The 13033-nt window shown below is 43.3% G+C and overlaps 1 protein-coding gene across 3 annotated transcripts in view; it reads right to left on the bottom strand.

Moving 5' to 3' along the window:
* The window catches only part of POLR3D (RNA polymerase III subunit D), a 536125-nt gene that overhangs the window by 235107 nt on the left and 287985 nt on the right, over positions 1–13033 (bottom strand). For all 3 annotated transcript variants that reach the window (XM_044082919.1, XM_044082918.1, XM_044082917.1), the window contains exon 6: positions 2722–2890. In XM_044082919.1, the coding sequence (XP_043938854.1) occupies positions 2722–2890 (169 nt within the window). The remainder of the gene's footprint in view (positions 1–2721; positions 2891–13033) is intronic.

The following is a 13033-nucleotide window of genomic DNA, read 5'->3' as shown; positions in this document are numbered from 1 at the left end:
AACCTGATGGAGGCCTAATGGCCAATAAAGGCCTTGAAGAAGCCTTGAGAAAAGTTCAACCATTCCTTTTGTGGATTAGGGGAAGGAGAGACAAGTTTGTTTTTTTTGTTTCTTGTTTGCAGGTGTATCTATGCGGTGCAAAGGAGGGCCAGATGTAGGCCTGCACTCTACAATATCGAATTCGACATCCTCCACAACGACAATCTGGGTAATTCCCCAGGGTCTTCCAACACTATAAGCCTTGGATCCCTCTGGACATTGGAAGCTGACATCTGAGAAGCCTCTCTAGACGTGCAAACATCTTGAGCCAAGACGAACTGTGAAACAAGCTTGATTCTCTGTCTCTGGATCACAGTCGGCACGCGTCTCTAAGTTGTCATGCAGTTCTGGAGAGACGTCTGACTTGACAGGTACAGCTTTAGATTCGGGCCTGTGTTTTTTGGCTTACCATTTTATAGGCCCGATCGTCAAATCCAGAGGGGCGTCTATCGCACTTTTTGCAAGAAGCTTGAGAATTTGGTGTTCAAGATATATCACAAGGGACGATAACAGACTCCTGAGAGTTTTCAGTACAAACAATTGGCAAATAGTAGAGGAGATGTGATCGTGCTGAGGGCCTAGGCAGAAAAGGCACGGAGTTTGATTGTCTTTATGTGAAATCTGTTATCCACAGTCACACTTCCCTTTTCTTAATGACATGAACCTCACAGATAAAGAAAAGTAGCAAAAAAACAATGGCTTCCCCAATGGGGCACTTATCTGAAGAATAGCGATACTGACAGCAGAATGACATCTAGGACTGGTGAACCGACTGACGGCAAAGTCGTTCTGAGGGTGATGCATGCTTATGTCTCTTATGGTCTACATCTGCTGTCAGCAAATGTGAGACGGTACACGCACACCTTAGGTAGTAAAAGACTTTGGTATACTGGTTGACATCTGGTTGTCGTCTTGGCAGGCAACTTCCTTAAATCAGGAATACTGCAACAGAAGAATAGAAGAACATCTAATAACAATATTTTGGATTAATCTGGCTGGAGAATGGGAAAAGAGGGAAGGTGAAAGCAAAATGTTTTATAAACATTTGAAGAGGAAAGCATAGGAAGCCACAAAAAAGAGGGGGGAAAAGGATGGAGAAGGGAAAAGGATAAAAGACAGAGGTAACTAAAGGGTAAAAAGTCCTCAAAACAACATCAGAGATGCAGAAAATGCATGGGGTGACAGATCAGATATTAAGATTGTTGCGCACACGGGATCTCGCACCAAAAATATTACATAAGGATGGAAGGAAAACACACTAGAGATACTGAAGATGGATGACATAAGAGGCAGGCATGAAACACGTGTGTGTGTGTGTGTGTGTGTGTGTACCTGGGTACACAAGATCTGGACAGAGGCTGTGAAAATCTGGAATAGGATATGGAAAAGAGGGAGAAATCCTCTATGAATTTTTGCATGTGGGGTGATAGGAAATGAAGGAGGGGTTGGCAGGAAATAATTAGGCTACAGAGGTGAATAGTGTATTGGCTAAAAAACTGGAAAACAAGGGGCATTTGCCAAAAAGGGGAGCTGGACACGAGATTTCTAGACATGTAAAAAGTATAAAGCAGAGGAAGATGAGAGAGCTAAGAGAAAAAGAAAGAAAAATTGGAAGGAGGTGATTAGTTACTACCAGACAAAAGGGAGACGGGATGAAAGTAAGTAAAATAGTAATGAGAAGCAGCGAACCACTGGTGTAAAATAAAAATAAAAGAAGTGCACCATGCACGAGGATTGCACAGTATTTTTTCACATCTATTCACAGTTGCATAATGTGTAAAAAATTACATTCTAGAATTCAACTGAAATACAGAACTCCCTGTATCCCATAAAAATTTTGCTGTCTGTTCATGTACATGGGCTATATCACGTTACAAGAACCAACTCATAAAGAAGACTGACATACATGCCAACCCTCAAGGGAAGAACTTCTGCTGCACTTTTTCCAGACCTTACAAAATCTTAGCTTCACATATACAGCGCAAAACAGCTGCTAACCTCAAAAAATGGATGATAATTCTGGGACTTAAACCTATTATTCACTCCACTAAATAATCTGTTGACCAATGGAGCGAATGACTATGAAGTGTGATTGATTGTTCTGTTCACCAAAACATTCATCTTTAAATATTCTGAAGGTTTCAGCATTAGAATGTAGGAGTTTTGGATTAAAGCAGGGTGAAGTTGAAGTCCTAGTTTTAGTGTAGTGTGTGTGCTCAAGCTGTTACAGAAAGGGTTTTTTGATACTTAAGGTGAGGATTACGGTTTGGGACAGGGCAAGGGTTAGGGTAAGCCAGTGTTAGTAAGGAGTAGCAGGAGGGTTCCCTTAAAGGTGCAGAGAAGATAACAAGAATGAAGAACGAGTGCTACTGTTTTGTCTCATCTTACGTTCACTTGTACCTACATCCCAAACTCCAACATGAACGAATTACTCCACTCCCTTTGCTCTTTTTACAATTTTAACTCTATGAAACATCACAATACAAAATTCCTTCGTTTTTATGATTTTTTCCTTTAGTTCTTTCCACTTTATCTCATTATCTGTTATCTACTGCCCGTCTCCACATTTATCTAGTTCACCAGCATAACTCATAAGCTAATGCTGCTTCACTATCCTTCCAAAGGAAATATTTAAACAGACAGTAACATTTACTGTGCCAGTGTGACTACCAAAAACATTACCTTTCACTTTTGGGAACTGCACTTCCATACTCTCCACCTTTGGCTTCTGCAGTGGAGGCTTAATATCTTCCTCTTCACTTTCTTCCTTGAACAGCCAGCCAGACTGTGACAGTGGCAACTGAACTGGAGTACTTCGTAAGTCATTCTGGAGTCCAGGGTCATCAAGAAACTAAGGAAAAAAGAAACTTCAGTCATACTGGCTATGTCAGTTTCCAAAGACACCATTACACATCTCTGAGCAGCTAAATACTGCACTGCCTATAATCAAGTGTTGTGACTCTACTCCTCCATGCCAAAGGAACTCTTCAATGTCTGTTCACGGATGACTAGTGGCCAAAAACACTTAAAAGTGCACAGTGACCAACAAGGCTTGCTGTGCTCAATGACTACATCAGTACTGCACTATAAAAATGATAATTTCATCCATTATAGAGTTCATAAGGTTAAGGAAAGTACAGTTTTGTACCTACCATAAATGTAGATGTTCGAGGATCCACATTGCTGCAGTCCTAACTATTGGGTAGTCCGCTGTCCAGTCGGCCCGAATACCAAAGTATATGGCTGACGTCGGTCAGGGCGCATTAGACTGACGTCAGTACGTCAGGGTACTAATGCGCATGACCGACGTCATATCCTCAGTCTTTTCTTGCCCCAGATGTCAGAAGACCCTGAAAAGATAAGGCCAAAAACCAAAAACTCCCAAAATACCTGCACCAAAAAATATATATATACAATATATACACAATTAGCAGAATATAACCTCACCTACACAACCACCCCTAAACACAGAGGGAAGGAGGGAGGGTAAATTGGACTGCAGCAATGTGGATCCTCGAACATCTACATTTATGGTAGGTACAAAACTGTACTATGTTCTTCATTCCACATTGCTGCAGTCCTAACTATTGGGTAGAATCCCAAAGCAGAGGTAAGGGAGGCTGGCAAATCATAAGGAAGTAGGAACTGACAACATGCCTTGCAAAATAGCTGTGGCAAAACCAGCCCTAGACTTAGAGTAGAGAGGAAGGTGATAATGCTTAGAGAAAGTATGCACTGAACTCCAAGTAGCTGCCTCCAAAATATCCTTAGTTGCCACCCCCCTTAGAAATGCTGTGGAAGTGGCAGTAGCCCTAGTGGAATGAGGCCTAATCCCAGCTGGAATTTCCTTGCCATGATGGGAATAACAAAATGTAATGCAACACCCAATCCACCTAGAAATAGTTTGTTTTGACACAGGCTTGCCCTTTGAACTCAAAGCAAAAGAAACAAACAACTGCTGAGACTGCCTAAAATCCTTAGTCCTGCTCAAATAATAACGCAATAGCCTGTGTACATCTAAAGTGTGCAAAATCTTTTCCCCTTTATTTTGGGGATCGGCATAAAAGGTAGGCAAATGAATAGTTTGGTTTAAAGCCACACTAGAAACCACCTTAGGCATAAAGGAAGGATTAGTACGTAAAGATACCCTATCCTTATGAAAAATCAAAAAAGGCTCCACTGCCATAAGGGCCTGCAACTCAGAAACCCTTCTTGCAGAAGTAATGGCCAACAAAAAAGCAGTCTTCCATGACAAGTATTTCAATTCAGCAGTAGCCGCAGGCTCAAAAGGTTGTAGAGTAAGTTTCTTCAACACAAAATTGAGATCCCAAGCAGGAGTAGGAGCTCTACGTGGGGGTCTTATATTCTTTGCCCCTCTAAGAAATTGCTTGAACAAAGGATGCGAAAACAATGGTGGGTCACAATCATAGTGAGCTGAAATTGCTGCAGCATGAATCTTAATGGAAGAGAAAGACAAACCTTTGTCCAGTAACTCAGTAAGATATTGAAGAGCCACACTCAAATTTGGCTCAGTAATCTCCAAATTGTTTGCTGCACTCCAAAACAAAAATCTCTTCCATTTTTCTGCGTACACTTTCCTTGTACTAGGTCTTCTGGCTTCCATAATCACATTTAAAACTTGTTGAGGAAGCTGAGACCTGCTGTCTTTCAAAACAGAATATGCCAGGCTGTTAGATGTAGAGAGTGAAGCTTGACATTGAGCAGATGACCGTCCCTCTGAGACAACAGGTGTGGAATCAAGGTTAAAGGCCATGGAGGCTTCCTTACCAGACTCCTCAGTAATGGGTACCAGTGCTGCCGAGGCCAATCTGGAGCTATTAAAATCATCCTTGGCTTGTCTTGTCTGACCTTTAGAAGCACCTTTGGAAGAAGAGGCAGAGGTGGAAAGGCATACACATGAAGATTTTTCCAACTGAAAGAAAGAGCATCCACTTTCCAAGCTGTGTGATGAAATCCCTTCGTGCAAAACTTTGGCAGCTGGTGGTTTAGTGGAGAAGCGAACAGATCTATGTCTGGAGTTCCCCATGACACTGTCAATTTTGAAATACATGAAGATCCAGTTTCCACTCGTGGGGATCCATGATTTGTCTGCTTAATACATCTGCTAAGGAGTTCTGTGCTCCCGGCAGAAACCTTGCCTGAAGAGTTAGTTGCAGACTGAGCGCAGTCTCCCATAAAATCATTGCTTGTCTGCACAATGGGTAAGAATGTGTTCCCCTTGTTTGTTGATGTACCACATGACAGTTGTGTTGTCTGTTAGAATCAACACCTGCCCTGGAAGAAGTAACTCCTTGAAAGCAATTAATGCAAACTGAACTGCTAACATCTCTTTCATGTTGATATGTAGATGCTGTAGTCTGGCAGGCCACTTGTCTTGTATCCACTTTCCATTTAGATGAGCTCCCCAAGCAATATCTGAGGCATCTGTCGTTAGAATCTGACTTGCCTCTGGCCGGGTCACAGAGAGTCCCTTGTTTAGGTGACATTCCTGAGCCCACCACAAAAATTCCTTTTGAATGCAAGGTATTATTTGAATGACAGTGTCCAAATCCTGGCAGTGCTGTGTCCACAGATTTTGAGATACCATTGTAGCTTCCTCATATGCAGTTTGGCATTGGGAAGCACCAGAATACAAGATGCCATGAACCCTAAGGCTTGAAGGACTGTCCTTGCAGTCAGCCCGGACTGAAGAGATAGATGATGGAAGTAACTGGAAAGATTCTTTGTTTGTCCGGGGTTAAAAGGCCATCTGGGCTGCTGTATTCAGTCTCACACCCAGAAAGCACATGTCTTGAGAGGGTACTAGACTGGACTTTATTTCGTTCACAGAATACCCTAGGCATCTTAGCACTGCTATGACATATTCCAGATGCTGTAGAAGATCTTCTTTTCTTGAGCCAGAATCAGGCAGTCGTCCAAGTAAGGATAGATTTGGATTCCTTTTAGCCTGAAGTAAGCTATCACTGGAGCCAGAACCTTTGTGAATACTCTGGCAGTAGATAAGCCAAAGGGCAATGCAGAGAACTGATAATGAGAATTTCCAGCTCGAAAACGCAGATACTTCCTGCAACTTAGTCTTATTGGCACATGAAGGTAAGCTTCCTTGAGATCTAAAGTTACCATCCAGTGATCTTTGCCCAGCAGAGGTAAAAGCTGTTGTAACGTCAACATTTTGAACTTGGGAATGTCCAGATAAGTGTTGAGGATAGATAAATCCAGAATTGGTCTCCACGTGTTCCCCTTCTTTGGTACTAGGAACAGGCGAGAATAAAATCCTAGGCCCCTTTCCGGCACAGGAACTGACTGAATGGCCCCTATTTGGAGCAACAGAGAAATTTGCTTGTGAGCCTCTGTTCTTTGAAGAGGAGGAATGTCTGGCATGCCTTTGAAAGGAGGCAAGGTATGGAAATAAAACCTGTAACCGTGGTGAATAATATCCAGAACCCATCTGTCTTGGGTAATTAAATCCCATTTTTCTTTGAAAAGAGACAGCCTTCCTCCCAAAGGTGCTGCCAGGCAAGAACGTACTGGCAGCTGAAAAGGCAGGTCATTGGGTCTGCTTACGAAAGGACTGACCCCTGCCCTCACCAGAAGTCTGAGCAGGGGAACTCCCTGTCCTAGGCCTAAAAGTACCCTGAGCTCTGCCCCTACCACGTCTAGACCTACCCCTAGACTGAGAATCATAGGCAGGATAAGTCCATCCCTTAGCAGGCCAATTTCTACTAAACTTCGGAGGCTGCACCTGCAAAAAATCTTTAACAGTTTGCATAGACTTAGCCTTGTCCTCCATTTTCTTCAAAACTGCTTCCACAGGCGAACCAAACAACACATCAGACTGTAAAGGAGCATCCAAAATCCTTGTCTTAACATGCTCAGCCAAATTCTGATCTCTCAGCCAGGCGTGCCTACGAAGAACAGAACCAGTGGCAGCCACCCTGGAGGAGGCCTGCACAGCATCAAAACCACACTGCAAGGAATGTTTACCCACCTGTTCAGACACATGAACGAAATCTTGCAACTCTTTACACTCAATACCTTCAGCCAGAGCATCCACCTTAGATTTCAACTGTGAAAGAAGATAATTCTGATATTTTAACATGTGAAACTGACAATTCAACGCCCTCATGGCTAAAGTGGAAGAAGTATACACTTTCTTTCCCCATCTATCCAAAGCCCTTGCCTCTTTATCAGGAGGGACAGGATTTTTAACAACTGAGGCCTTCACACCTTTAGGCCCCTGAGAGACAGTTTCTGGGTCTGCCCTAGGACTCTTAAAAGATACTTATGAGCTTCAGGCACCCTATAATACCTATCCGGTTTAACTGGGGCAGGAGGCAAAGAATCAGGATTCAGGGAAGCCTCTGCAAACACATCTTCCACCACATTCAAAACAGGAGGTATAGCTAAAGGCCTATGCTGGGGTAAAACAAGAATTCCCTAAGCCTTTTCCTGGAATCAGAGAAATCTTGACCTTCCCATTTAAAATGCTCCCTCATGGAATGCAGAGTCTCTGAAAATGTAAAATCCTCAGGAGGAGAAGCAGAAGGAGTAGAGTCATCCACATCAGAATCAGAATAAGGAGGGTACTCCTGCAAGTCTTCAGCCAAGACTCAAGCCTCCGAGCATTGCTCAAAACTCTCAAACTCAGGTTCCACCCTAGGCCTCTTATCAGGAGGGGCATAGAACCCTAATCATAGTAATCAAATCCTCTGCCATTTTAAGCATATGTTTCTTAGGCAAAGATCCTGAAGCACTAGGAGAAACCCCACAGAAGCTAAACTTGGCCTGCCCCTCAAAGAAGCCTTGGAAACTGAAGGGGAGGCTCTAACCACCTTAGGAAGAGAGGGAAGAACAGCCACCTGAGAAGCCCCTCAGCCTGGCCTACTTCCTGAGAGGATACATCCTGTAACAGTAAAGTCTCTCCCTGAGACTCCAAAGAGACACCTGGCAAAACCTCCGGCTCCACTGAGCCTTCCAAAGAACCGGCGTCTGGGACTGTCGGTTCCTCCACCCTAGGCTTTGCTGCTTTATCTTTGCGCTTTTAGCGAAGCGGCGGAGCATCCGGCGGCATTTTATAGTTACAACGCTTCCCAAACACTAACCTGGCACAGTCTAACCTTCTCTTAATAGTGCGTTTGTTAAATCTAGCACAAGAGCGGCATCCAACAACGCCGTGCTCAGGCCCTAAACAAGGTATACACAAAGTATGGTAATCCCTATGAGGTATCTGTTTCCCACAAGAAATACAGTTATTCACTTTTCTGACATCCGGTTAAATACTGAGGCAAGAAAAAACCAAAATATTCCCCAACGGGGTACTTAGCCAACTTTGATTCGGTCTGAAACTCTGACTTCAGAAACTTTCAGAACGCCAACCTGCACTCGCAAAATTGCTTCTGCATCGGACCATGCGGCAAAAAAGACTGAGGATATGACGTCGGTCATGCGCATTAGTACCCTGACGTACTGACGTCAGTCTAATGCGCCCTGACCGACGTCAGCCATATACTTTGGTATTCGGGCCGACTGGACAGCGGACTACCCAATAGTTAGGACTGCAGCAATGTGGAATGAAGAACATCTGCAGCCCAGGATACATCAAGGAACAAAGATTCCCACAAATTTGGGTAATATACCTAGACATTCAACCATGTAGCCAAATATTTTTTAAAAAGCGGATATAGTATCCAACTCCCAAAGGTACTATGGGAGTCTATTCTAAGTATGAGGTATACTATTAGGCACATATTGATCTGATGTTGTCTTTTTTGTCCGTTCCACAACTATGGGGTTTCAGATCAGACTTTAACCACTTCTCAGACTTTAGATCCATAGCTCAACCTTCTCTGCTTACTCAATCTTCTGCAAACTCCATATAATCTCAGACCTTGTTTCCCGCTTCCAGTGAGCATATGCGGATGACACAGCTGAGGCTCTATCTGATAACTGATATTTTATTTACAATGGTTCATCTTCCTTTTGCTTTTCTTTCTCCTTTCATGCTGCCTCCCCTGTATAAAAGTAGATAGTTATGTTTTCTTGTAGTTGTGGTGGTTTTAAAGTTTAGTTGTTGGGTGTGTTATGCCTTTTGTCCTTCCCTCCTTTCTAGCTTTCCCAATCTACCCTTCTAATAAGTGGTTTGTAGTGTGTTTACCATCATTGATCATTTTTCACTAGTTTGACAAGTCTTGTTTACCACTGCTGGTATTGTGTCTTCGCTTTCTACCATTTCTGTCTTCTGTAGTTGTTGCTAGTATAGTGTGAGTAGCATGTCTGACAAACCCACTGGGTTTAATAACTGCACCTCCTGTGGACATAAGAATACCAACTCAGATGCCCATTTGGGATGCATATACTATTTTGGAGCTGGGCATCTGGATGTTGAATGCGACAATTGTGGAGGATTCTAGTTTACAGAATTAGACAAACGCAGAAAAGGTAGTGGTGAAAGGGTTGCTGCCTCCATCCTCTTCAGTTCCTGCGATTTCCCCTCTGCTAAGACGGTGGAGATATCTAAAGGGAATGTCAAGAAAAAATCTAGGGAGTCAAGCAATCGCTCCCCAGATAACTCTACTCGTTCTTCTCCAGGGTTGGTTCCACCTTCAAAAGTCAACAAACCTTCAGATCCAAACAGTTCCTTAGATCAGACATTTTCTTAGTCAAAGTCTCCTGTCTGTAGACAATCAATGTTTTTACCAGTGCCAATACCATCAAGGTTGAATTGTGCCATTGAAATGTTGGAGAGTAATGACTGAGGCAAATTATAATCAGGAAACAATTGTACAGAAAGTATATTATATGTCAACAACAGACACCCTTGTAAATACTTTATTTTGGTTTTAATGTTGATATCTACTTACTGCTTTTAGCTAACCTGTTTAAATAATTTGTAAATACTTCACCATCATAAATAACTTGTATACACGTTTTTCTTTTTGAAAATGAATAAAGATATTTTCAAATAAAAAAATGTTACGTTGTGCCATGCAGAAAATTTCGACCTCCATACAACTAGTCATCCTTCAGGTCTACCAGGAGCCTTTCTGAAGCTGATGTGGACAGAATGATGAGAAAATTTCTCATGATCCAAATTCAGTTTTAAGTTATCCCAGGCTCAGTCTCTCATTGGACCCAGGAGCTTTGCAATATCCCAGACAATACTGATTTCACCTACTCTGGTCTACCCTTCAGCTTTGGAGACACTGGATTAGAGATTCCAATGTCTGTCCATGTTGGATCAGAAGGCCTGGACTTTTTCAACCCCAAAACCATCTTGGATCCAACTGGCCCCAGCAATGCTGGAGCCAGAAGGATCTCAGAGTTGTAACTTCAGCAGTAGTTCAGGGGGTAGGGGGTTCGACTCCAAGATTGTCAGAGCCCACCCTTTCCCTCAGGACTTCAGCACTACATAGCTCGGCTCCAACTTCTACTTCAAGGCATGGTCATGGGGATTCCCTGAGCTACCCTGGTCAGGTGACTTCGGCTCCTGCTAGGGTGGTTTTGGGTTCTCCCACAACTCTGCATTTGATGTAATACAGAGAGCTTTATCCACTTTAGGGAATAGGACATCCTTGCTCCACCTTGGGTCCTTCCCCTCTACAACTGATTGCCTTGGGTCTGCTCATTCTGCCAAATCTGGACAGCCAGTCCATCCAAGCCTTGCAGCAGTACTAATCTAGGACTCCCTGCAAACTTATGAATTTTCACCAGATCATCCCCCATTTAAACTCTCCGGAAGTGTATGTGCATTAGGAGACACAATGACTCACCAAAGAAATCCTTAACAGATGACACAGACTTTGACGAAGGGGAAGGGTCACCCAGATCAGCCCTTGAGGACATGTCATCCAGATTCTCGAGCTTTTGAGACAAAAAGGTGGATGGTCTTCCAAAGCCCATTCCCAGGAGAAGTCAGTGTTTCTCAAGGCTTTATGACCTGGCTCAGATATATCCTGGGTGGTCTCCCTGGCTGATGAAAATGTAGACCTCATTTCTCACTAGACATAGAAGGATCCAGACATAACAGAACCCATCCATTTTTTAGCCAGACAAGTACCTAGTTCTGCCCAAGGACCATACCTAGTGGAGTAGGGGTTTCCTGCATGATGCCATGATGGTTGTGACAGCCACTAAAAAGGAACTAGTCAAGGAAAGTTCTTATGTCCATACCTCTAACAGGGAGCCTGGGACTTTGGACAGGCTTGGGAAGTGAGTCTATACCTCAAAGACATTTGCCCTTAGTCACTGAATTATTTGGCACACATTACAAGCTTTCAAAGGGACTTTACTAAGGAACTTTCCAAGCCTCTCTTGGGGCCCATGTCTGCGGAGGTGCAAAAGACCGTCTTTGTAATGGTAACGCTGCAGTCTCTGTGAAATGCCTCCATGAGGTTGATTTCTCACACCACAGAGGGTGTTTCTGAAGGGCTGGTTCAGGCATAACTGTATGGAGGCATACCTGGATGTGCAACTGTGATTTTGTGGAGCCATTTAAGAAGTCTTTTATCAATGAACTCTTTGATGGATCTACATTATTCGGCCCCAAGGTTAAAGACGTTCTCTTTCACCAGGAATCAACAAGATGAGAAAACCCTATCTATTGCAGGAATACTTTTCTCTACCCCATAGAGGTGAAAAAAAAAACTGGGTTCGTCAGACCAATATTGGACCCAAGCCCATTTGAATTAATTTGTGAAACACTGCAAGATATGAATCGTCACGGTTCAATCAATTCTTCCTCTACAATGGAAGGATGACTGGATATTCACAGTACATCTCCAGGATGGATATTATCACATCAAAATATACAGGCAGTTGAGAACATGCATTTGATTCCATCAAGGGCCCAGTCACTTTCAGTTCAGAGCTCTGCCCTTAGGTCTCACCACAGCCCCACCAGGTGCTCAGCAAATGTATGACACTGGTTGCAGCTCACCAGAGATTGCTTGGATTCTGGGTGCTTCCTTACTTTGATAACTGGCTCCTCAACTCCCACCAAAATCTACTGACATGCACAAGGAACTACCTACTACATCTGTGTCTACAACTGGGCATTTCAGTCAACTACAAAAAATCTCAACTCTCCTCCACTCCGGTTCCTAGAAGTTCATAGGTATTTGCCTGGATACTGTTTCCCCAAGTTGCAAGACTGTCTGAATCCTGACCATCTACATTACAGCATCAGACGGGTACATCTATTCTCTTCAATCACCACTGTCCAAGTTAGTTCTTCAGCTTCTTGGTTTGATGGTGGCCTCCATAACTCATGCCACTGGCAAGATTTTATAGGAAGATATCGCTGTGGACAATGGGAGTCCAATGGTCCTTAAATAGACACCCAATGGATTTTCCCATTGGAATCAAGGTATGCAAGGAACATGTCTACTGGTGGATTCATGCACTAAACGTTTCTTAGGACTGTCCCTTTGTCCTACCCTTACCCAAGGCCACGGTGACTAAGGGCGATTCCCAACTGGGGTGGGGACACTGTTTGGGACAGACAGTTCAAAGCTTGTGGTCCCCCTTGGAGACCAATCTTAATATCAATGTTCTAGAGAAGAAGGCAGTCCTAGCACTGCAGGCCTTTCAGAACAGTGTCCTCCTAGAGATGACTGCTATACAGACAGACAATGCGTCAGTGGTCTGGTATCGAGAGCCAGAGGGTGTGGTAGTGTGCGATCTCGTCTGGTATATATATATATATATTTTTGGCAATGCATATTCTGGTAGTTGCTACAAATAAGGAGATGTTATCAGTGTCCAGCCATGTTTCAAGGTGAGACCATCAAAATCACTGGTTATGGAATGGTAAAAGCTAGGAAGAAATAATCCTGTTACACAAAGGGGGTGGCGTATGTCGCAGTGTGTGATCTATGCGCCAGTCTCTATATTGGTAAGACCAAAAGAGCACTGAGGCAAAGGGTGTATCAACACCATTATGACATTAGGAATAAAAACACAAACAGTGCTTTGT

The sequence above is a fragment of the Protopterus annectens genome, chromosome 9.part0 (assembly GCF_019279795.1).
Source record: "Protopterus annectens isolate FY-2018-M chromosome 9.part0, PAN1.0, whole genome shotgun sequence".
In the NCBI taxonomy this organism is placed as follows: Eukaryota; Metazoa; Chordata; order Ceratodontiformes; family Protopteridae; genus Protopterus; species Protopterus annectens.
This window is presented reverse-complemented; position numbering and strand designations above follow the sequence as displayed.